At 36.4% G+C, this 26,061-nt stretch overlaps 2 protein-coding genes across 7 annotated transcripts in view; one reads left to right on the top strand and one right to left on the bottom strand.

Moving 5' to 3' along the window:
* The window catches only part of PTBP3 (polypyrimidine tract binding protein 3), a 77,730-nt gene that overhangs the window by 28,680 nt on the left and 22,989 nt on the right, over positions 1-26,061 (top strand). For 5 of the 6 annotated variants that reach the window (XM_037494140.2, XM_054689610.1, XM_037494141.2 and 2 more), the window contains 3 exons: positions 12,452-12,621; positions 15,735-15,881; positions 24,024-24,188. In XM_037494140.2, coding sequence (XP_037350037.2) covers positions 12,452-12,621; positions 15,735-15,881; positions 24,024-24,188 — 482 coding nt within the window. The remainder of the gene's footprint in view (positions 1-12,451; positions 12,622-15,734; positions 15,882-24,023; positions 24,189-26,061) is intronic. The other variant, XM_054689611.1, reaches the window with a different exon arrangement.
* On the bottom strand, positions 1,652-2,933 carry LOC119232205 (C1GALT1-specific chaperone 1-like). Its single transcript, XM_037494143.2, has one exon. The coding sequence runs from the start codon at positions 2,841-2,843 to the stop codon at positions 1,890-1,892; it is 954 nt and encodes a 317-aa protein (XP_037350040.1). The 5' UTR covers positions 2,844-2,933; the 3' UTR covers positions 1,652-1,889.

Here is a 26,061-nt window from a genome sequence, read left to right as displayed (position 1 = left end):
TTTGGTTTTTTGTTTTTGTTTTTATGAGTGATTAATAAAGAGGTTTTAATACTTTTCAAAATGGATGACCCTTCACCTTAACCCAAAGCCTCAATAAATTAAAACAAGAGTTTAAACACTACTCTTATGATCAGTTTGAAGCCTGAGGCCCTCATGATGGAATTCTTTTTTCGGTTTGCAAAAGCTGTGAGAAAACAATGTACAGAAAATACTGATCCCTAAAATGTCATGGTCTCATACCCTATGAGGCTTAGAGAGCTGACTTAGTATAGCATATGCAGGCCAGCTTATAGGGCAAGCCACTTCCAAGTATTTCATGCATTCGTAAGCACAGGGACTATCATATCCACCAATGGATAAAGTCTATGGGTAGCTACTGAAATTTGACAAATGATATGCTAGATATGCTAATACAATGATGTGGTTAAGGCCTCTCTACCACAAACAGTTGGATATGGTTATAACCAATGATGGGGGGAGGGGGCATTCAGAATTTTAACAAATAAGAAAAGCTAGGATAAACTGAATGCAAATAGATGGCCAGATTACCAAAACAAGTTCTTTTTTTTTTTTTTAAGATTGATTGATTGATTGATTGATACATAAAAGCACTGGGTACAGTCAGAAGCATGGGAGGATGAGAGAATTCACCAGAGCCAGAGTGGGGAGCAGAGCAGGCAGAAGGACCGAAGTACACTGCTGAGGGGAGCAGCGGGCGGCAGGAGAGGTCTGCGTGCCATGTGGGACCCGCCTCCGGTGGCCGGGGAGCAGCCGGGGATTGAACCGGCGCTCCAGAGGCCATGCGCAGCTTCGCAGCCCAGCGCTCAACCACTGCGCCACTGGGGAGGCCCCCAAAACAAGTTCTTAAGAAGAAACTGGCACAGAATTCATTTCCTCAGCAGGAGTAAATAAATCTTGGGATACATTTTTATCCAAGCCATAGTTGAGAGTTTAACTGGGAAAAGATATAGCTCTATGACATTTCATTCTTCATAGTCACCACTCCAATATCAGTATTTGTATAGACAAAAATAAAAAGAGTTATACTGAAAATGTGCCTGCTGAGGAATGCTACTAAATTAGCTCCCAGGAAATGTATTAACCTATGTATAAGTCAATTTCACTTTTACTCTCAGGAATAGATTTCAGCTTTCACTGTAACATTGATTAGGATCATTTCTTTTGTTGCTTATTTTGAGAAAGCAAATTTATTGGTACTGGGGACGCTTAGAATATAAGCCAACATTAGTAGTAAAGGAAACACATAGCTAAGTTTTACTTTAAAGATTTATTTATTTATTAATACAAGAAGCGGGGTAAAGGCCAGATGCGTGGGAGGGTGAGAGGATTCACCAGAGACAGAGCGGGGAACAGAACAGACAGACTGACTAAATACACTGCTGAGGGGAGCAGCGGGCAAGACAGGAGAGGTCTGCTGCGCCATGTGGGACCCTTGCCACCCAGCCAGGATCTAACCAGTGCTGCAGAGGCTGCAGACAGCTTCACAGCGCGGCTCTCAACTGCCTGCGCCACCAGGGGAGGCCCTATGTTTTACTTTAATCAGAAATTTACAACTTGAGATTTTATTTGCATATCTTAGAAAGCTGAAAAAACATGTTAAATTTTTTGACCCATCAGCAAAAAACGTGCCACACAGATTTTTAATGTTCATAAATATGTCCTTTATTTGCAAAATTACTACTTTTAAAACATTTTCTCCAATATGTTTGAAATTTTCCTGTGTTTTGAGGGGAAGAATCCACTCTATTTAAAAATACACTACTAAACTTGATCATACAACTAAAGAAGAAAAAAAAAATATGTTGTATTGGGTATGTAGTTATTAAAGTAATGACAACACATGTCCTATACATGCACATTCCACTTTCTCAGTCATTGTCAGAGTCATTTGGAGGTAAAAAAACCAATGCATCATTGAAAATATGCCCAAACGCCCTAAGACGGTACACCCCATACATCATCACATGCATCTCATTAGGACTCAGTCCATTAAAAGTAACAGCCATATCTGAACAACAGCCTTCTACCACTTTGGTGTGATTAATCAATCCCTCTTTAATAAAAAGCCCAACAGTTTGAGTATTAAATACATCTTTTCCTTGAGAATCTTCTGCATTTTCTGCAAATACTCCAGCATATTTCAGGCATACTGCCAACTGCTTATCTTCAGATAGCTTCCAAATTAACCCTTCCTGTTCAGGACACTTTTCTGGGACACTGAGAAGGTGTTTAAGTCTTTTCATTGATTCTAGACTTAAGACAATTCCTCCTTCCACACTCACATACTCAAGGTCACCAGATTTTACAGTGTGGCCTAGGTAGAAAGGTTGTAATGGATCCTTTTTAAACAAAAAATACTTTAAGTTTTCAATGATAGCAAATGTAGTGGGTCGAGCCAGGAAGAACCAGTTGTATTGGTCTTTATATTTATCAAAGACGTATTTGTAAGCTTTTCTCATCATTAACCACATGTCATTTGTTTCCAAGTTAACTGACTCAAACACTTTAGCATTTTCAGAAGTGAAGAACTCTGCTTTGTCACAGTGCTTGGTCCAGGTTTCCTTCACTGCAGCCCAGAGCGCCACATCTTTGAGTGTTACGTGGATCATACAGTACACCCGTAAGCTCTTACCGAGCTCCATGCTTTCATGCTTTAAAATCCTTAAGTTACCTTCTTTACTAAGAGCTCGTAGGTGATGATGCTGGTGGTGGTGCATTCTATTTCCAGGACCAGTTCCACTGTGTCGTAGCATAGTAATCATGGCACAGAATATACTTCCAAGCAACACACCCTTCAAAAATGAACTGCCTTCAGAAAGCATTTTTACCACAGGTCCAACGGCTCAGGGGCGGGCAGGCGCAGCCGCACACGCTGCTTCTGGTTAACGCGGTGTGCACTCCTGGTTGGCTGTTCTAGGCGCAGGCGGTGTCTTCTCGTTGGTGTCGCGGGCGGTGGGGAGAACCAGGAAGTGGATGCTGCCGCGAGGAGGCTGCGTTCAGTTTTTGTGTCACACCTCCAGTTTTCTCTACGACTCTGTATCCGTTCGCTCTTTTTCCTAATTTCTCCTATGATAGTTTCTCGTATTTTTTTATGAGCCCACCCTCTTTATTTCTAGAAATTTTAGTACTTTCTATGATAAACATTTGGTACTTTATCAAAACACCAATAAATTTAGTATGCTTTTTTGCTTTTGCAAAGTAGTTGTTTTTTTCTTAATGACTTTTTAAAATTTCTGTCAAGTCAAACGTTCGCTTATTTTTTTTTAAAGATTTATTTATTTATGCATACGAGAACTGGGGTACAGGCCGGAGGTGTGGGATGGGGTGGGAGGATTCACCAGAGACAGAGTGGGGAGCAGAACAGGCGGATCCACTGAAATACACTGCTGAGGGGAGCAGCAGGCGAGTCAGGAGAGGTCTGCTGCGCTATGTGGTTGGCGGTAGCTTGAGAATGCTGAGACTTTAACCCCTGAGCTACCAGGAAGGCCCCATTTTTGTTTGCTTTCTGTTACTTTTCACACAGCTGCTGCTAGTTGCTGAGCAGGCTCAGAATGGAGTTTCTTTCGACAGGTATATATTGAGCTAAAAATTGGTGATTTTGTGAAGAAAATAATAAATGTTAGCAAACAGATTGCGTTCTCTAATATTCTAATTCCACAATTGCACTAGTTTATCTGTCCAGTTAATTCTCATACTTGGCTTTTGATAGCAAGAAATACATTCAAATTCCTGTAAATAAAATTGTATGAAGAACTGTAAACACTAATCCCCAAATATGATAGATAATTCTTAAATTTATCAAAAATTAAAGCAATACCTTAAATTGCCTCTGAGAAATCATAAAATTTAAGCAAAATTCTCATAAAGTCTTCATGAACCCTGTAACTTTTGTCATTTCAACTTTGTCCTTTATGATTTAAAGTAAAATCTGTATACTTCTGCTATCACCTTAATGAGGTAACTGAGACAAGACTTAATTGTCTCAGAGTGTATATAGCAAGAATATAAGGCAGGGCCTCCCTGGCGGCACAGCGGTTGAGCGCTGGGTTGCGAAGCTGCCCGCAGCCTCTGCAGCACCCGTTTGATCCCTGGCTGCCGGGTGTGGGTCCCACAAGGTGCGCAGACCTCTCCTGCTGCCCGCTGCTCCCCAGTCTGCCTGTTCTGCTCCTGCTCTGGCTCTGGTGAATTCTCTCACCCTCCTGCGCTTCTGACTGTACCTAGTGCTTGTATAATTAGATAAAAATAAGTATGGGGAATATAAAAATAAAATTTAATTAAAAAATAAAATGTAAATGTTAAAAAATAAATATTTTATTTTTTTATTTTATTTTATTTTATTTTTAAATAATAAATTTTATTTTTATATTCCCCCATACAACTGCACATGCCCCATTCTGACCCCAATCCCTCCCCTCCCGGCCCCCACCCCCCAAAAAGTGTCTCTGGTTCATAGTTTTTTGTTGATTTTGATTTTCACTTTCTTACAGTTATTCTTTTTCCTGATCCCTTATTTAAGTTTTCTAGATTCCTGCTATGAGTGAGACCATCCGGTATTTTTCTTTTTCTTTTTGGCTTATTTTGCTGAGCATGATCCCTTCCAGTGCCATCCATGTTGCTGCAAATTGCATGTGTTTATCTTTTTTGAATGCTGAGTAATATTCCATGGTATATATGTACCACATCTTCTTGATCCAGTCATCTAAAATAAATATTTTAAAAAAAGAATATAAGGCAGTTTTTTTTTAAAGATTTACTTATGCATGTAAGAGCTGGGGTACAGGCCAGAGATGCGGTGGGTGAGAGGATCCACAAGAGACAGAGTGGGGAACAGAACAGGCAGATTGACTGAAACACACTGCTGAGGGGAGCAGCGGGTGAGACAGGAGAGGTCTGCCATGCCATGTGGGTTTTTCCCTGGCCAGCCGGGGATTGAACTTGTGCTGCAGAGGCTTTGGATTGCTTCATAGTGTGGTGCTTAACCCCTTGGGGCACCAGGGAGGCCCAACATAAGGTACTTTTTATGAAAAATAGGTAAAGTATGACTGTGGCGTCAGGGAGAGGTGAACAAATGAAGTTAACCCAAGCAAACATGGCACAAGTGCTGAGCTGAAGGGATGCGGACCTGAGTTTAAGAAGGCTTAGGTGGAGGGTTTAAGAGAGAGTGTGGGAGAGAAAGGAGCTGCATGAGTAAGTGTTCTAGAAATTTGCTTTTAAATGGATTGCTCATTAAGCCACAAATGAACAGGATGAAGCTATGAATTAAAGCAAAGAAGAACCAGTCTAAGGAGCTATAAACTGAACTTTACAGGATCCATACAGGACTGAGAGTCATTCAAGTGGTACCCAACTAGAATAGCCCGTTCTCATCGAAAATCTGGTGCATATTTAAGCACATGTGACACCAGAGGAGCTGTGTCTTAACAGGAAGGCTGAACCAGCTCTCACATAACGATTATGCTAAAGTCCCCCTAGAAAGCTTAAAAACAAGCTTCAAAACCTGATCTGAAGGTAATTTAACTTTTTTCAGAAATAAAATTACCTGTAATCCTCACTGTGTCAGGCATTTAGTCAGACATTGCTAAGAACCACAAAATTGTCACCTGAAACCAGGAAGAAAAATCAGCCCACAGAAACAGACCTATAAAATGATAGATGATGAAATTAGTTGATTTGGATTTTAAAATGTTTATTCAAAGATTTAAAGGAAAATATCCATGTAACGGAGAAAATTGTATATAAAAATCAAATGGAGCTCATGTAGATAAAAATATGATACCTGGCCATTAACATATTATATTCTCTGAAGAAATGGATCTGTGAATTTGAGTACAGCATTGAAAAGTAAAGTACACAGACAAACCTGAAAAAGAAATGACAGCATCTTAGTAACCTGTAGTACAAATAAGTATCTATAGTTAAACATATAATTGAAGTCCCAGAAGAAAAGATGGTGGTGGGGAATGCAGAAATACTCAGTGTATCTGAAGAAATAATACCTAAATATATTCCAAATGTGGTACTTAATGTTAAGCATACATAGCCAAGAAGGTCAGTGAGCCACAAGCAAGATAAACACAACAAAAACCACACTGAGGCTCATAATCAAATTGCAGATTGCAAATAACCAGGAATGCAGAACAAATATTAAAAGTAGTCAGAGGGAAAAAAAAGTCACGTTTTATTCAGAGGCGCAAAAATAAGAATGGCTAGAGTTTTTTTGCCTGGAACTCTGCACAACAAAAGACAATAGAGCAAAAGCTTTCAAGTGCTAAAAATAGCACAATTGGAATTCAATATCCATTTAAAAGTTTTCAAAATGAAGTTGAAAGAAAGCTTTCTATGAGGCATTCTAGAGCCCAGAGCATTTGTTAGGAATAGACATGCATTTTATGAAATTATAAAATTTTTTAAAATGATGCCATCTTCACAAAGTTGTAAATATGTGGGTATATCACTGTTACTGCATTTTGAGGGTGAATTTAAAAAATGAAGGAGGATTATGGGAAGTTGTCAGAATAGTAGCAGTAATCTGTGTCCCCACCGGGACAAAAAAAATTGCACTGGCAATCTGTCTGCACCCAATTTGGAACTCTAGAATCTATTGAATGTCTACAAATTCCAAGTGAAGACTTGGTAGGTAAATTGTGTCAATTTCAGTTCTTACGCAGTAGCAATTACCTAACTCCCACCCTCAGTCATATGCTGGCAACTGTGTACATACTCCAGGAGCAGCTTATAGTTTTGGGGGCAGCCAGGGTGGGCAAAAAGATCTTGTCCTCCAGCTTTTGTGATCTGTGCTCTGACTGCTAATTGCTCCTTTTTGCAAAGGGGCAGGCAGCCATTGTACTTGTATCTCCTGTTATTGTTTCAAGCTATAGAAATGAGATAACATCTCCTCCCCATCTCAGCAGTTACTGTACAGGGATTTGAAGGGCTATTAGTCTCTATGTGTAGGAAGTAATTCTTAAAATTTGTGTTCAGTGCTTTAGAATTTCCTTGTTTCCTGTTCCTTTTATGAAATCATGGCCATATGATTACTTTTATATACTTCCCATTTTCAGATTATCATTTTGATTGGGTCTTTAGATATAACCTTTCTTGGGTCTTTTAATTGAATAGTAGATTTCATAAAATAATACAATTTTCAATTTTGAGCAATTTTAACACCAAAAAAAGTAGAAAGAACATGTTTTTAGGTAAATAGTCTTCAGGAAAATCTAGACATGTATTATTATTATTATTTAATATTTTATTTTATATAATTCTTACATCATTTTTCATTTTTGCACAATGTATGCATTTTCATTTTGTTTATATTCCCCATACAATTGCACCCCCCCCATATTGACCCTAATCCTTCCTCTACCCACCTCTTCCCCCCCACCCCCCATAGTGTGTCTCTGGTCCATAGTTGCTTGTTGATTTTGATTTTTACACTTGATCTTAGCCAAAAGGCCGAGAAGTGATGATTTTGATTTTTACTTTGTATTAATTAGCCTTTTTCCTGGTCCCTTATTTAGGTTTTCTAAATTCCTGCTATGAGTGAGACCATCCGGTATTTTTCTTTTTCATTCTGACTTATTTTGCTGAGCATGATCCCTTCTAGCTCCATCCATGTTGCTGCAAACTGCATGTGTTCATCTTTTTTGATTGCTGAGTAATATTCCATTGGGTATATGTACCACATCGTCTTGATCCAGTCATCTATTTTTGGGCACTTGGGTTGTTTCCATAGCTTAGCTATTGTAAATAGTGCTGCTATAAACATAGGGGTGCAGGTGCCCTTTGGAATTACTGTTTCTGTGTCCTTTGGGTAAATACCTAGGAGTGGAATTGCTGGATCATATGGAAGCTCTATGTTTAGTAGGTCCAGAAATCTCCACACAGCTCTCCATAGTGGTTGGACCATTTTGCACTCCCACCAGCAATGCGGGAGAGTTCCTTTTTCTCCACATCCTCGCCAACATTTATTGTTGCTAGTGTTTTTAATATGTGCCATTCTCACTGGTGTAAGATGGTATCTCATTGTAGTTTTGATATGCATTTTCCCTGATTACAAGTGATGTTGAACATTTTTTCATATGCCTGTTGGCCATTTGCATTTCCTCTTTGGAGAAGTTTCTTTTTAGCTTTTCTACCCACTTTTTTACTGGATTATTTTCTTTGTTTTTGTTGAGTCTCATCAGCTCTTTGTAGATTTTTGTGATCAGTCCTTTATCATTAGTGTTGTGTGTAAAAATTTTCTCCTAGTCGGTGGGGTTTCTCTTTGTTTTGGTTATTGTCTCTTTTGCTCTGCAGAAGCTCTTTAATTTGATGTAGTCCCAGCTCTTTGTCTTTGCCTTCACTATCACTGCTTTGGGTGATGTATCTGTAAAGATGTCTTTGATGTGCATATCATGTAGTGTTTCGCCTATATTTCCTTCTATATATTTTACGATTTCAGGTCTTATGTCTAGTTCTTCAATCCATTTTGAGTTGATTTTTGTGCATGGTATGAGGTAGTAGTCAAGCTTCATTCTTTTGCATGTAACTACCCAGTTTTCCCAGCACCATTTACTGACCAAACTTTCTTTGCTCCAGTGCATATTCTTTGTTCCTTTGTCAAAGATTAGTTGACCATAAATCTGTGGATTTATTTCTGGATTTTCTATTTGATTCCATTGGTCCGTGTATCTGTTCTTGCTCCAATACCATGCAGTTTTGATGATTATGCCTTTGTAGTGTAGTTTGAAGTCTAGGAGTGTGATGCCTCCATTCCCTTTTTTTTTTTTTCAGGAGAGCTTTGGCTATTTGGGGTTTTTGGTGGCTCCATATGAATTTCATCAATAGTCTATTTGTTTGAAGAATGTCATTGAAATTTTTATTGGAATAGCATTGAATCTGTAAATTGCTTTTGGTAGGATGGCCATTTTGATAATGTTTATTCTTCCAATCCACGAGCAGGGGATGTCTTTCCATTTCTTTGTATCTTCTTCTATTTCTTTTAACAGTGTTTTATAGTTTTCTTTGTATAGGTCCATTACCTCTTTTGTTACGTTTATTCCCAAGTATTTGATTTTTTTTTCAATAATAAAAGGGATGGTTTTTTTGATTTCTTCTTCAGATTTATTGTTTGTGTATAGAAAGGCTACTGGTTTTTGCGTGTTGATATTGTATCCTGCCACTTTACTAAAATGATTGATTAGTTGAATTAGTTTTTCTATGGAGTTTTTGGGGTTCTCTGTGTATATCATCATATCGGCGAATAGTGATAATTTAAATTCTTCTTTTCCTATTTGGATTCCTCGTATGTCTTTCTCTTGTATTATTGCTCTGGCTAGGACTTCCAGTATTATATTGAAAAGCAGTGGTGAGAGTGGACATCCTTGTCTTGTTCCAAATCTTAATGGAAATGCTTTCAGCTTTTGCCATTGAGAATTATACTGGCTATGGGTTTGTCATATATGGCCTTTATGATGTTGAGGTATGTTCCTTGTATCCCAAGAATTTCAAGGGCCTTTATCATAAATGGGTGTTGTACTTTGTTGAAAGCTTTCTCAGCATCTATTAATATTATCATATGGTCTTTATATTTCTTCTTGTTGATGTGTTGGATAACACTGATTGATTTTTGGATGTTGAACCATCCCTGGAATGAATCCTACTTGGTGTGGTGAATTATCTTATGGATACATTGTTGGATTCTGATAGCTAAAATTTTGTTGAGGATTTTTGCATCTGTGTTCATTAGAGAGATTGGCCTGTAGTTTTCTTTTTTTGTGTTTAGACATGTATTATTAATCACTATGCTAGGCATTATACCTAGCATTTAATTATATTTTCTTAAGTTTCAAGGAATCTGCTATTATAATAATTTTTGCAGGAGAAAAATCTGAGGTTCAGTTATGTCAGATAACTTTCCCAGAAGAGAATGCGACCCCATTTTAGTTAATGTGATGTTGTATTGATTTGAAGTGGAGGGTAGTGAGACTAGAGGAAGGCAGTATATTTCAGTCAGTCCGCCTGTTCTGCTCCCACTCTGTCTCTGGTGAACCCGCTCACCCCTTCTCCCCCACACCTCTGGCCTACACCCCAGCTTTTGTGTATGCATGAATAAAATCTTTTAAAAAAATAGGAGAAAGAATCCCTTACATCCCATATTAACTCCCAGTAAATATTGGATTGCCTCTTACTTCCCAGTTTGACTAGGCATTTGCTGCTTACAGGGACAGACCTGTAAAGACCTCCCTCTAAGAATTGATAATCTTTTTTTTTTTTTTTTAAGATTTATTTATTTATTTATACAAGCACTGGGTACAGTCAGAAGCGCGGGAGGGTGAGAGAATTCACCAGAGCCAGAGCGGGGAGCAGAACAGGCAGACCAATGAAATACACTGCTGAGGGGAGCAGCGGGCGCGGCAGGAGAGGTCTGCGCACCAAGAATTGATAATCTTTTGGATTCTTATATGATCCTGTCTTCATTCATGAATATAGAGAATTTGGGAGCATGTGCTGGTTTGTGTATTAAGTTAATCTAGTCACCTGTAATCAAGTTGAGTTCTGTGCCACAAAAATTGGTACAGAATGTTGCATGTAGTTTTTATTTGGTCCTTATGAAGTTTGTTTATTTAGGATCCAGCCATCTGATTGTAAAGTTCTATTAGTGTTTTAGAAAAATGATAAAAATCAGTACTTGGAGAGATTATGTTTTCCTCTTTAGAGTGTTAAGAATGCTATTTAGTATTAAATAAAAAATTGTGAAACTTTTGACATTTAAGTAATTTGCATTCAGTATGGTAGTGTTTCTGAGAAAAACATTTTGAATCTTATGTATATTAATTTGAGTATTCTTCTTAGGCTCATCAATTCTAGTCTTTGTCAGTGTTAAAATGATAGGACTTAATGAAAACACAAACTTCAAGTCACATTAGAGTCATCTGGAAGGCTCTTTTAAAACGCAACTTGATTAGATTGTTTTCTTTGTTTTTGTTGAGTCTCATCAGCTCTTTGTAGATTTTTGTGATCAGTCCTTTATCATTAGTGTTGTGTGCAAAAATGTTCTCCCAGTTGGTGGGGTTTCTCTTTGTTTTGGTTATTGTCTCTTTTGCTCTGCAGAAGCTCTTTAATTTGATGTAGTCCCAGCTGTTTATCTTTGCCTTCACTATCACTGCTTTGGGTGATGTATCTGTAAAGATGTCTTTGAGGTGCATGTCATGTAGTATTTCACCTATATTTTCTTCTATGTATTTTATGGTTTCAGGTCTTATGTCTAGTTCTTCAATCCATTTTGAGTTGGTTTTTGTGCATGGTGTGAGGACTGGATCAAGAAGATGTGGTACATATACCCAATGGAATATTACTCAGCAATCAAAAAAGATAAACACATGCAGTTTGCAGCAACATGGATGGAGCTAGAAGGGATCATGCTCAGCAAAATAAGTCAGAAAGAAAAAGAAAAATACCGGATGGTCTGACTCATAGAGGAATTTAGAAAACCTAAATAAGGGACCAGGAAAAAGACTAATTAATACAAAGTAAAAATCAAAATCAACAAGCAACTATAAACCAGAGATACACTACGGGGTGGGAGGGAATGGGAGAGGAAGGACTAGGGTCAAAATAAGGAGGAGGGGGTGCAATTGTATGGGGAATATAACCAAAATGAAAATGCATACATTGTGCAAAAATGAAAAATGATGTAAGAATTATATAAAATAAAATCTTAATTAAAAAAATAAAGATGTTGATTTCCCTCCAAAAAAAAATAAATAAAACGCAAGTTGCCGAGTCCTCCCTTGCTTCTGATTCAGTAGGTCTGGGTTGGGGCTGCAAATTTACGTTTCCAACAAGGTGATGCTTATGTTAAAAATTACTGTTATATAATAAGAAATATAATTTTCCTAGGAAACCATAATTGAACTTCTAAAAAATTCTTAAAAAATAGATTAGTAAGAAATAGATGTGACACCCAAGAAATAAACTTAATTTTCATAGACGTATGGGTCAAAGACAAATTTGATATCAAATCCAGGATTTGATAGATGTAGAATATATGTAGTGTTTCCTAAAAGTTATTGTTCCTTTAATTATTTAGAATATAGCAAATTAGAAAGGTATCCTTAAGAATACATTAAAGACTTTGTAATTATTGTTCTCTGAAACAAAAAAGCTGACCATTGCGAGGCATAATACCTCCAAATAGAAATTCATTTATTTCAGTACTTTTTCCTTTAAGTTAAAAAGCAGACTTCAATTTAAAAGAATTTAATGCCTGCAGTGAAAAAGTAAAAAACAAACCAACACTGTCCTTCTCTCATCCCTGTTTACTACTAGCCCCAGAATTCCTTGAATTTTAAACTGAAACTCTGGGAGGATGAAATGTGACAATATGGTTAATGTTGTATGTCAACCCAAATTAGTTTCAATAACTTAAAAATATTTTGTTTTTTAGCTAATGGGAATGACAACAAGAAATTTAAAGGAGATAGACCTCCCTGTTCACCTTCTCGCGTTCTCCATCTTCGCAAAATTCCAAGTGATGTCACTGAAGCAGAGGTCATATCATTAGGTCTACCATTTGGCAAAGTAACTAATCTTTTGATGTTGAAAGGAAAAAGCCAGGTATGCAATATTTAAAGATTGACCCACAGTGATTATCTCTGGGTGTTAAAGATGATTTTTATTTTTAACTTTTCTGTATCTTCTAAATTCTATAAAGTCACTTTTATTTTTTATTTTTTTTAAAGATTTATTTATGCATACAAGAACTGGGGTGTAAGCCAAATGTTTGGGGGGGTGGGTGATAGGATTCACCAGAGAGAGTGGGGAGTAGAACAGGCAGATCTACTGAAATACACTGCTGAGGGGAGCAGCGGGCTAGACAGGAGAGGACTGCTATGCCATATGGGTTGCTCCCTGGCCTGCTGGGGTTGGAACTTGTGCTGCAGTGGCTCATGATAGCCTGACAGCACTGTCTTTAATCCCTGCGCCACCAGGGAGGCCCTATAAAGTCATTTTTAAATAAATTTTTTGTATGACAGGAAGTAACATAAATATTGACACAGGAAACAGTATTGTCTCACTTGTCTTTTTTCCTCCTTAACAGTAAACATATATTATTATTTATAAGATGTTTTATGAAAATATCCTGTGAATATCAAAAGACCCTGACAGAAGATATAAATTATATCTCATTTGGCAAATTAAAAAATTCATTTCAGTTTTCCAAAATCTATTCAGACATGTTTGGTATTTTTAGTTTCAAAATTAATATGTAGATTCCTTAATAATTTGAAAGAAAATGTAAAAGTTTCTGCATTTTTGAAGTTAACAGGTTTTTTTCAAGGGCAAATAAATAACCTTGCTTTTATGGTGACAATGACAAAAGTATAATACTTACATTGATTTCAGTGATTGTGTCCTTTCTGTTCTAACTCAGGCCCCACTGGGATGAATTTTTTAGTTTTTTCCTAGTAATTAACATCCCTGTTTAATTGATAGGAGCTTGTTAAGATCTTGAGAAGTTCAATAACATGTTCTAATATTCAACCCTGTAGTATTTACACATTCCTCTTACATCTTTGGGAAATAGTGCACTTAGCTTTTTATTTTAACACATTTGTCTCTATTGAGAATGTTATAGTTCACATGGTTTGAAAAGAGTCACCGTGGCCATGTCTAATGGCTGTGAGGTGTCTGCCAGTCAAGTATCGTGAACATTATCATGGCTCAGGTAGTGTATTCTGTATATTATGTCAAATGGCTGTGAAAGACAGCAGGTCGTTTCCATTGTCTCCTGTTCGATACGAGTTTATATTTATCTCTAGTGCTAAATAGCTGTTTCATTATTTGTCTTTTGATCATAATGCTCTTATTAATAATCTAGTCATAATTTCAAGAGATTCTGATGAATCTAGAACTACTTGTAGGAGTTAATCTTTTCTAGGTATGTGGAGGTGGAGTGTTGAGGTAAAGTGGGGGTTATTTTCACCAGCCTTTCTCTGGTAGTGGTGTTTGAATTTCTCTCCATCCCACATATTGAAAATTGAACCCTTGAGCTGAATGCTTTGGACAAACAATTCTTTAAAGGATTTCATGTGGAAAAATTTAATTTTACATATGAATTTTTATACTTGCAGGAAAAACATGATAGGAATCATGTGTTTGAAAAACATTAGCTTTTCCTTTATGTGACTGACTTTAGACATTGAATTGGTTCTTAACATTAATGAGTTTGCAGAAGGATATTCTTTCCCCATGTGGTGAATATTATTAGAGTACAATTTAAAATTCTTTGTTGAAAAGATTAATAAAAATCAGAGAATTAGGAAGTATTGCTGTAGTTGTTTTAAGTTGTGTTCATCATTTTTATCCTCTTAGATTAGAAAAAGTGTGTTAATGATACACCGGGATAGTGACTTTAAACTGCATCATAGACACTTATACTTTTTAGATAGTATAAATCACTCAAAGTGTTTTATTTCTTGAAGATAGTGGATTCTTGTTTATTGTGGATTGAGTAATTAGTAATATTTAATCCTTTGGCTAACATCACTGACTCACAGAATATTGAATAGTATTCAATAATTAAGCTATAATATTGAATAGAACTTCAGTAGTTCAATTGAAACATTTAATTGATTTAGTTGAGACATTTGATTGATACAGTTAAGCATCATATTTTACATTTGTCAAGTTAATATTCCTTTCCTGGAATATTTGCCAAATGGAAAGGTTTGACAAGTAAGGCAAGTATAAAGTAAGAAATAGTTTGATTTGTAGGTATTTAGCATTTACTGTGTTCAGTAAATTTTGTTAATGCATATTTTATAAACAAATCATAAATGTTTAATACATAATTTGAAATGGTTACTATATGCTTGCTAATAAAATGCTTTACTATAATTAAAAAAAGAATTATCTAACTAGTAGTTTGCATCAAAGGATCAAATACTCTTCCTGAACATAAATATAACATATTCTCAGAGGTAGTTCTGAGGCCTCAGAATGGTTAGTAAATATCTGTATTTTATCTTCCTAACTAGCCATTAGGTTAGGGTGCACAACCTGCCACGCTAAAGCTCAGTCAGTATAGGAGTCCTGACAGCTAACAAAATCGTACATAGATTAAGACATAACTACCAAGGTGTTACTTCCATCTCAGCAATTGGTGTGTTATTCTTTAAACATCTATTAGTACAATGATTACAGATATCAAAATAATCACTTGAGTGACTCATCAATATTGGTTTAATGTAAAAAGTCCTCCCATTTCTGTACCTGATTGCTCTGTTTAATTGTATACATAAATAACTGAAAGGTAAAGGAAAGCAAATCATTATGTTCCGTCTTGAGAATTTTTTATGAAGGTGTTATTATTAAATCTTAAACCCTGAAAGCATCCATTTACAATAGTGGTGTACACGTTTATTTTTGCCTTTATAGTTACTTCTAAATTTTATAATAGGAATAAGAGGAAAACCAAAACCACATAAAATCACTTAAGGGAAAGTTTGTCACTCCCAAATCCTTTATTGAACCCAAATTTTCTAATGTGTTTCCAGTTAACATCAATGATATATTTTAAATAAAGCAAGTTTTGTTGTACCTGTCGGGCCAGTGTTATTTCTATAGAGGAACCATGAGTTTAGAGCCAGGCAGAGTGACAAAATAGTTCTTAACTGTTTTTTCAAAAACATGAGTTTTCACTTTACCCTCTTGTGTTTATATTGCAGGCTTTCTTAGAAATGGCTTCTGAGGAAGCTGCTGTTACTATGGTGAATTATTACACTCCTGTTACTCCTCACCTTCGAAGCCAGCCTGTTTTTATTCAGTATTCCAATCACAGAGAACTTAAGACTGATAATCTACCTAATCAAGCTGTAAGTATTAAAGGCACTTTAAAAAGTTACAAGAAAACATAATACAATAATTTAAAACTAGCCTTGTATTTGTCAAAGGGAAAAAAATCATGTTTACCTTCATCTTCGGGTACTTTATTAGTGGATATTGTATATGTGAATTCTTTCCTGTAGGTTTAGGAATAAGGAAGTAGTGACATTTATAAATAAGTTCATGAGAAAAAAGAAATAACTTACATTGTTATATACCTCTTAAAATCTCATATCTAGAGGAACTTTAAAGCCAATCCTTTCTTTTCACAGACTGTATAACATGCATTTATAAGTCAATCCCTTTTTATAGAATATATAATAAAGGCATTAAGTTGAGTGATGTTCTGTTGTGATGTTAACTGAATGAACTTAAGATGTTAATAGGAATTTGTATCGATACGTTGAATGAATGATTTTTTACTCTTCGAGATGATTATGGAGTTGAGAATATCACTTCTTACCCCATCTCCTAATTTTTGTATAATTCATATTGAGGCTTTTGTGTTTCTGCAGGTTGATTTTTCAGTGGTTAAGATAATTTTACAGCTACTTAAGGATAGAAAAAATATGTCCACCAAGCTTGTATCTTTTAAGAAAGAGGTTTTTTAATTCTGTTAAGAGCATGTTTGGCCCCCATGTGCATGCTCTCTTCAAAAGAACTCATTTAGCTCTTTGATTCTGTTGAAAGTCATTATAATAAGAGCTGCTGAATTTAAATTATAGTTTTCCACATTTTAAAAATAGTGACATTTCCTGCACATAATCCTTACCTTATTTTAAAGAGGTATTAATGGCATAGAATAAGCTATATAAACTTAGAGTATATGATATGTTAGATGTTTTAAAATGGTGTGGACCTTTTAAAGTGAAAAATTGGTTTCATAATTTATAAATAGGATACATGCTCATGCAAAACATTCAGACAATCCAGGAAAGTAAAGCCAAAAATAAATAGATAAATAATGATAATCCAATTACCCAAAGATAACTAATAAATAATGTGTATTTTTTAAAGATTTATTTGTTTATTTATTTGTTTATTTATTTATTTATTTATACAAGCACTGGGTACAGTCAGAAGCGTGGGAGGGTGAGAGAATTAATCAGAGTCAGAGCAGGGAACAGAGCAGGCAGAAGGACCGAAGTACACTGCTGAGGGGAGCAGCGGGCGGCAGGAGAGGTCTGCGTGCCATGTGGGACCCTCCTCCGGTGGTCGGGGAGCAGCCGGGGATCGAACCGGCACTGCAGAGGCTGCAGGCAGCTTCGCAACCCAGTGCTCAACCGCTGCACCACCAGAGGAGGCCCAATAAGTAATATTTTGCTAACATTTTGGTGTGTGGCCTTTCTTCTATTAGGTGTATTGTCATCTATGTATATATCTTGGCACGTTTGTAACGTTATCTTATTATTTTCCCAACAGCAAAATTGCTGTGAATAAGCATATGCATATTTTTAATTTTGTAAATGTTCCATGATTACTTTCTGTAAAGTTATTCTGTAAAGTACTTTCTGTAAAGTACTTTCTGTAAAGTAAAGCTAATTTAGGGTGACATGGTAGTATTATCACAGGCAATTTTCCTGTCTTTGTTAGTGTGTTAGGTGAGAAACTACATTTTATTGTTTCCTTACTTTTATTTGATAATTTAAAGAACTTAGTGATATCTGTAAATGAAATTTAGGAATTTAAGTGGCATAAGTACAGTGTACAACCCATCACTTCTGTTACCTTACCAGATAACATTTTTCTAGACTCCCATTAAACCCATTAAACACTAACTTCCCATTCCACCACTATCCTCAGCCCCTGGCAACAACCATTCTCTTTTCTGTCTCTCTGAGTTGTCTGCCAGTATAATTTTTTAAATGTTTTCATATCATAGTCAGGACTCTTAAGATTGTATTATGGTTTCCGACTTTGGTACTGTGCTCAGAAAGATTTAGCATACCAAGGTTAAAAATATTTTTTAATCTAGGGTTTCTTCTTATACTTTTGTGTTTTGATTGTTTTTATTTGAATATTTAAATCTTTGTTTTATTAGGATTATTTTGGGGGTGGGAAGTGAGGGTAGGGTTTTGTTCTTTTTTTAATACCCAGTGACTAGTTTCCCCTTTGTTATTTTTAAAGAACCCATTTTTTTTCAAGATTTATTTTTTATTTTTACAATAGCTGGGGTATAGTCCAGAGGCACAGGAGGGTGAGAGGATTCTCCAGAGACAGAGTGGGGGACAGAACAGGCAGACGGGCCAAAATACACTGTTGAGGGGAGTAGCAAGTGCGACAGGAGAGGTCTGCTGCGCCATATGGGAATCTCCTTGGCTGGCCGGGAATCGAACCCACGCTGCAGAGCCTACGGAAGGCTTCACAGCACTGTGCTCAACCTGCTGCGCCATCAGGGAGGCCCCTAAATAACCCATTTTTTTATCCACTCATGAAACTGTCCTTTGTCACAATGTTATATCCATGCACATGCCATGCCTACTTACAACATACATAGGTATATATACTTGTTATACTCGCCTCCACTTTCTGTTTGCATGGCCCAAATCTGCCTTCCTGTGTGTGCTGCTAACATGTTTAATCTGTACTGTCTTTCAGATTCCATTCTGTTCCATTCCTATTTCAGTGTGCCCTATGGCTTAATGCATTCTTGACAAGACCCCATTCTTTACTCTCTTTTTTTTTTTTCCAGAAAATCACCAGTTAACATATCTTATTTCTCCAGATATATTAGAATTATCTGGGTAACTCTTACCCCCCAAAAGTAGTTGGACTTGGGCTGTTTTTATTGATTAATTTGAAGGTAAGATTTATCTTGCTCTCTGATCCATGTGAGAGGAAGTTATATTTTGTTTCTTGTCTCTTGGTAGAGTTTTTAAATTTTGTAAGTAAGTTGTAGTTTTCTCATTAGTGTGATTCCTAGATATGTTAGTATAAATCTTGAAAAAGAATAAACAATTTAATAGAACTCTAAAGACTGGATTATTCTAAAGGGAAACAGTGAGAAATCCAGTTGCTTGGCAACCAAAACCAGCCCAGATGACCTAGTTTATTCTTAGATAGCCTTGAATCCTTCCTGGTATCCTCTTCGCTTTGTTACTTTTGTGCAATTCTTTGCCTTGATGTTTGATAAAATATTTTTTCTATTAAAATATTTTTTCTATTTTAAAAAATAGTCGAGGTAAAAATTGAAAGTACCGATTTGCATATATAAAAATATCAGATATCTTTTTATTCTGAGAGCCCCCAGAAAGTTAGTAAGTTAGTGTTTCATTCTCTTTTTGTTCTCTGAACAGCAAGTTATCCCCAAATGCACACATTACTTCTTTTCCAGCTTCAGGACAAGCTTTCCCAGGGGGTCAGGTGATTATGAAGTATTTTTGTCACTGGATTTAAAGTGATGTTTTAGCTACAAGATTTGGATCATATTTTGAGGTTTAGCAGTCAAGAAATAGTTTGTGGGGGCCTTCCTGGTGGCGCAAGGGGTTAAGACGCAACCTATGAAGTAGTCCGCAGCCTCTGCAGCACGAGTTCAATCCCCAGCTGGCCAGGGAGCTACCCACATGGCGCAGCAGACCTCTCCTGACTTGCTGGCTGCTCCCTCAGCAGTGTATTTTGGTTAATCTGACTGTTCTATACCCTACTCTGTCTCTGGTGAATCCTCTAACCCCTCCCACCCCATCTCTGGCCTATACCCCAGCTCTTGTATGCATAAATAAACAAATCTTTAAAAAAAAGAGAGAGAGAGAGATAGTTTTGTTAATAGTAGTCATGATCTTACACAGTTTTTGACTATATAATTTTATATATCTACAAAGGGATAACCATGTAAGAATTCCCCCCCCAAATATCAAGCTGAACACTTGAGATTTATGAATTTTATTTACATTCATTTACATTTTGACTTTAGAAATGTTCTCTTCACATTATTCAGGCATGTTTCAATTTCCCATCAAGTGTGTCTCCCTCCCCCATCACAATAAAATATTTGTTGGTTTCCTGACCATACTGCTGCTACGTCCTTCATTAATAATTACTATAACCATTCCTGAGAGTTTGTTGCTGAAACATTTATAAATGATGTCCCATAATAGGAATTCTGCTGTCTCATAATTTGTTGACTCCGATGTACAGGTTATATTTTCTTTGTATCTGAAATACATCTTTATATGCAAATGACATCCTTGCTTGCTTGTTTGGTTTTTCTGTTATCCTCTATGAATTATACCTCGATTTCTGTTTTTTATTGAAATATTTTTGCCTAATTAGAAATTGAAACTATAGTTACTTATAAACCTTTTTTTTCTGGTGTTACTTTCTCAGAATTTCATTTTCTAAAGCATTTTTTGCATGCCTGCTATACTTTTATACTCAGTGCTCTGTGAAGTACTAAAGCAGCGTATGCTGACAATTCTAGAAAGATTAGAACAATACACACCATGGCTTCCCATATTTCTTCACTGTGGTATTCCTTCTGCCTTCAAGGAAGGGGTGGAGGAAGAGGAACAACAATGGCAGTAGCAATAATAGAACCAGAAGCAGCATACATTTACTTAGAATTGTTTAATAAAAAAAATCGATAGAATGATAAGATGATGAAGTAAAGTTTATTTTTGGTTGTATAGGCTTAGTTTTGATAAGATTTAGTCATTCTAAATCGAAGAGGCGAAGGAACCATTATTCCACTTAGAACCTCACTGTGAGGATATCTTTTTCTCAACAGGTCTAGTCTGGTAGCTCTACACATGGCTAAATTTGAATAAATTTAAAAATTACAAATGAGTTCCTCAGTTGAACTGGTTCTATTTCAAGTACTCAATAGCTACACATTGCTTGTGGCTACTATATCGGGCAATGCAGATAATTGAACGTTTCCATCATTACAGGAAATTCTGTTGGACAACAGGGGCAGTGGGGGTGGACGGGAGGATGAAGATAGAGTTGTGATATAATATCCTTCTCTGTTAATTCTGACCCCCTTTCAGTTCTGGGTCTCTGTTTATTGAGTCACCTCCCCACCTTATCCTCATCTAATTATAGGCTCTAAGTGAATGTCCGATTCAGTTCTCATACTTCCTAAAGCAGTAGAAACCTTTATTTCAAATAAAATTGTACCCGGGAGCTCAATGTAAAACAAATGCGATAAACTGCCATTTTTTGAAGTGGGATTGGGGTACTGAGTATTCCATACTTGGTTTTATATAGTTTTAAAAACTAAAGATACAAACTATTCAAATAATTATTCATATATTGTTCTCAAAGATAATGATCCTTTGAAAACTGAATAGTTGGCAATTATGTATTACCCAACACATAAATATCTGTGTATGGTCTGTAAATGCTGTTAAAGTGTTGTGTACAGGGATAAAAAAATGTTGCATGTAAGTATGAAAATGGAGGTTTTTCAGTGTTAAGCATACAGAAAATAAAAAACTGCCAATTTTCAGAAGTTATTTTATTTAATACAATCATTAATGTTATTCATCCTAGTAAAATGTTGGAAATCTACTCATTACATTGAGGGACGATATGATAAAGTATTCACTAAATATTTAAGTTATGAAAACAATGAAATGTTAAAATAACGTACAATGTACTGTGATCTTTAAAATTACAAGTGAATACAATATGTAAAAATGAAAATAACTACATTAAAGTGGTGGGAATTTTCATTTTATGACACAAACACAAACATTTTACTTAATACCAGTGTGTTTTTTGTTTTTTTTTTTAAGATTTTATTTATTTATACAAGCACTGGGGTACAGGCCAGAGGTGCAGGAGGGTGAGAGAATTCACCAGAGACAGTGCAGGGAGCAGAACAGGCAGAAGGACTGAATACATTGCTGAGGGGAGCAGCAGACGAGGCTGGAGAGGTCTGCAACACCATGTGGGAATCTCCCTGGCCAGCCGGGAATCGAATGGGCGCTGCAGAGGCTGCGGACAGCATCACATCTCTGCTCAACCTGATTCGCCACCCAGAAAGTCCCTTAATATCAGCATTCTTAAGAAATAAGTATGAAAAAAAAGATTGATGAAAATTTGCATTTGACTTCAATTATCATTCGTCGCATTTCTTTCCTTTAGTTTGCCCTCCTTTTACTTTGTTTTTAAATCCTTTAACTTTGAGACAGTCACAAAATTAGAAAAGAGTTGTAGATACAGTATAGAGAGCTTTTGATTTCTCAAGGCATTTGGGAATAAAGTGCTAATCAGGCCTGTCTTCATTGTCCAGTACTTTCAGTGTGCATTTTCTACAAACAAGAACATTCTCCTATACAACCAGAATGCAGTAGTCAAAATCAGGAAATTAACATTGATGTGTTATTTCCCTCCATCCTTCAGACCACATTCAGACATTGCCAATTGTCCTAATGATGTCCTAAACAAACTTTCAGGGGGCTTCCCTGGTGGCCAAGGGATAAGCACCACACTGTGAAGCAATCCGCAGCCTCTGTAGCAGGAGTTCAGTCCCCCACCATGGAGCAACCCCCATGGTGCAGCAGACCTCTCTGTCTTGCCCGCTGCTCCCCTCAGCAGTGTATTTCAGTCAGTCTGCCTGTTCTGTTCCCCACTCTCTCTCTGGTGAATCCTCTAACCGCCCCCCCTCCCCACCGCATGTCTGGCCTGCACCCCAGCTCTTGTATGCATATAAATAAATCTTTAAAAAAAAACTTTCAGAATCCCATGTTTGATTTAGAAGTTCTATCTTCTTAGTTTCCTTTAATCTGAAACAGTTCCTCAGTTTGTCTTTGACTTACATGACCTTGATACTTTTGAAAATTATCAGCACCTTATCTTCTAGGATGTTTCTCAGTTGAGTCTGGGATGTTTCTTACGATAAGATTCAGGAATCTTTGACAGATGCATCACAAAAATAATGTTCCTTTTTTCTTGTTGCATCATATAGATGGCACTTGATTTCAGTTCTTGTTGCATAACTTCGATTACTTTATTAGACTGATGTTTGCTAGATTTTGCTGTAAATTTAGGCCGATTGGGTAAAGAAAAATATTTTGGGAGATGTTAGTTTAAGGCATTTTAAACATGGTTTCTTATTAGTTGTCAATTTTTATCAGTATGGGCTTGATTTCCTATTTTATTTATTATTGATGGATTAGTTATTAATCATTATGTTGATTCTCAAATTGTACTAGATTTGGCCATTTGGAAACCCTTTGACATGTTCCCCCTCATTCTTTGCATTCTGGTAAAAAAATAACAGTACCTGCTTGCACTCTGGTGAAAACAATAACCAAAAAACCACAAATACTACATTGTCCTTTCCTTGTACTTGCTCTGTAATTAGACTTTTTTTTTTTTTAGCATGCCCTTGTTTCTTTCATTGGAACATGGTTTTTAGAAATGTCTGTCTACCCCTCCTTGGGCTCAAACACTCCATGTCAGCCTCCCCTTCCACCGAATTTCTTCCTTACCCCATTCAGGCCCTCATGAACCTCTTCTTTACTCTGCTCTTGTTCTCTTTACCACATTAGTTCCCTGGACCATGTAGACCCATTCCTGACTCTCTTTGAACTCTGACGCCCCTGTCCAGGCTGTTCTCCTTTTGTTGCCTTCTTACCCTTCTGATGAAACTCAGGTTCTTACAACTATCACTGAGCCACCTCCACACATAGAATCTTCCTTTCATTGTTTGGGGCTTCCTTTCTCCTTGGCAGGCAGCCTTACCTCACAGATATTCTCCTAACCCCACTTTGAATCACCACAGCTCTTTTCCTCCATGTAGCACCCAAAGACTTTAAAACTGAATTGTTCATAAAGGAAAAAGAAGTGAAAGGAGGGGGGGAGAGAAGGAAGAGGTTCTTGATTGATTTTTAAGTTGTCTTTAACATTATTTTAATAATTTTCTTCCATTGTCATTTAAAAAGTAGGGGTAAAAATATGAAAATTTTCCTCTTCATTTGCCATGTATTTTTTTTCCCATCAAGTAAATTTGTATGTCATTGTGGTAAGAAGTCGGGTCTTTTGGCTCTTGACATTATAAATGGAATATGTGCACATCCAGAGTAGATATCGATATTTTTAACTATATTACTTCATATCAGCTAATTTTTAGGGTTTATGTAATGCTTCTATGTAATCAGAAGTTCTTATTTTGGATTGTTATGTAGAGAGTCCAAGCTGCACTGCAGGCTGTCAGTGCTGTCCAGTCTGGAAGTCTGGCCCTTCCTGGAGCTTCTACCAATGAAGGCACAATCTTGCCTGGGCAGAGCCCTGTACTCCGAATAATTATTGAAAACCTTTTTTACCCTGTTACTCTGGAAGTTCTTCATCAGGTAAGGAGGAACACTCTTATGGAAGCAGAGTCAAATGTGACCTTAGTAATTTTTTATGTTTTATGTCTGTAGTTCGTTAGAGTGTTGGTTTGATTGATATTTTTGTTTAAATAACAAAAAAAACTCTAGTGTACTGTTTCATACAAGAAATAGTATCAGATTTTTTTTTGATGATTTCCTTTTTCTTCCTCTAATACTTGATATTTTAAATGTACAAGAAGTCTGTATTCAGTGGTTTTGTGCAGAGTGTTCTATAGCTGTCTGCTAGACCCATTTGGTCTAACTCCTCATTTAAAGCTATTGTTTCCTTATGCCGATCTGCCTATTGGTATAAGTGGTGTATGAAAGACTCTCAGTATTGTGTTGTTGCCAGCATTTCTCTTAAGTTCTGTTACTGTCTTTTATATCTCAGTGCTCCATCATTTGATGCATATATATTAATGAGTGGTGTTTCTTATTCTTGTATTATTTCTTTAACTATAATATAGTGTTCTTCTCTATCTGTTATTACCTTCCTTAATTGGAAGTCTGTTGGGTTTTTTCTTTTTCTTTGGTTCTCTTCTGCTTGTATAACTGTCTTCTAGCTTTTAACTATAAAGCTGTGCTTGTCTTTGTTGGTAAGGTCAGTTTCTTGTAAATAACAAAAGGTTGGGCTTTGTTTTGAAATCTTTTCAGCTACTCTCTATCTTTTGACTAGTGAATGTAGGCCCTTTAGGTTTGAGGTGTTTATTGAGACCGATGTGCTCATTACCATCTTGTTGTTTTTTGGTTGGTTGGTTGGTTACTGGTTGTTGTTGTTTTTTTGTTTTTTATTTATTTTGTTTTTTGTTTTTGAGGGCTTTGTATTATTTTTAAGTTTCAGTTCTGTTGTCTTAGGTACTAAGTTCTATTAATTTTTGTTTGAGGGGTCTACTGAGGTTAGTAAATGATGGACTATTTGTGTGACCCATTTGATAGTCTGGTCCCTGATTTCTTCTAATGGACCACATTATTAATCTCCTCCTCTTCTCCTTTGGCATGTTAATGATTTGGGTGTTTTTTGCCTGTTTATTTGTTGTTCTGTTGCTTTACAATACACCCTTAGAATTTCTTCCATGTGTGACTTGGTATTTATAAATTCTTTTAATTTTTGCTTTTCAGTGATGTGTCTTACTCTTCCTTCTATCTTGAATGTTAATCTTGCTGGATAAAGTATTCTGGACTGGAAACCTTTTTCTTTAAGTACTTGCAATATTTCCTTTCACTTCCTTCATGCTTATAATGTTTCTACTGAGAAATCTGACAGTCTCACAGATGTCCCCTTATAGGTTACCCTTTTTTTCCTCTTGATAAATACTCTGTCCTTGTCATCCGTTTTCAACAGCTTTATTATAATACATCTTGATGGGTGCTTGTCTGGCATTATTTTGTTTGGGCCTCTGATCACTCTCAGATCACAGTGTCTGACTCACTTCCCAGATTCAAGTTTTCAACAGTTATTTCTTTGACTAAATTTTCTATGCCTCTCTCTTCTGTGATCCCTATAGATATTATTTCTCTAAAGTTATCACAGAGGACTCTTACACTATTTTCACTTTTCAAAAAACTTTTTCTGGGTTCTATTCTCAAATGTATCTTTGAATACAGTGATTCTTTTCATGCTTCTGTTTGTCTGCTGTTGAGATCCTCAATTGTATTTTTTTTAAAGATTTATTTATTTATTTGTTTGTTTGTTTATTTATTTATTTATACAAGCACTGGGTACAGTCAGAAGTGCGGGAAGGTGAGAGAATTCACCAGAGACAGAGCGGGGAGCAGAACAGGCAGACTGATGAAATACACTGCTGAGGGGAGCAGCGGGCACAGCAGGAAAGGTCTGCACGCCATGTGGGAC

The sequence above is a fragment of the Talpa occidentalis genome, unplaced genomic scaffold (assembly GCF_014898055.3).
Source record: "Talpa occidentalis isolate TD23 unplaced genomic scaffold, MPIMG_talOcc4v2.1 talOcc4.7, whole genome shotgun sequence".
Lineage (NCBI taxonomy): Eukaryota > Metazoa > Chordata > Mammalia > Eulipotyphla > Talpidae > Talpa > Talpa occidentalis.
Note: the sequence above shows the minus strand (reverse complement) of the source record. Positions and strands in the feature narration are given on the sequence as shown.

Coding starts and splice junctions, on each gene's coding strand:
- LOC119232205 (XM_037494143.2), bottom strand. CDS start 2,843: ATGCTTTCTGAAGGCAGTTCATTTTTGAAGGGTGTGTTGCTTGGAAGT.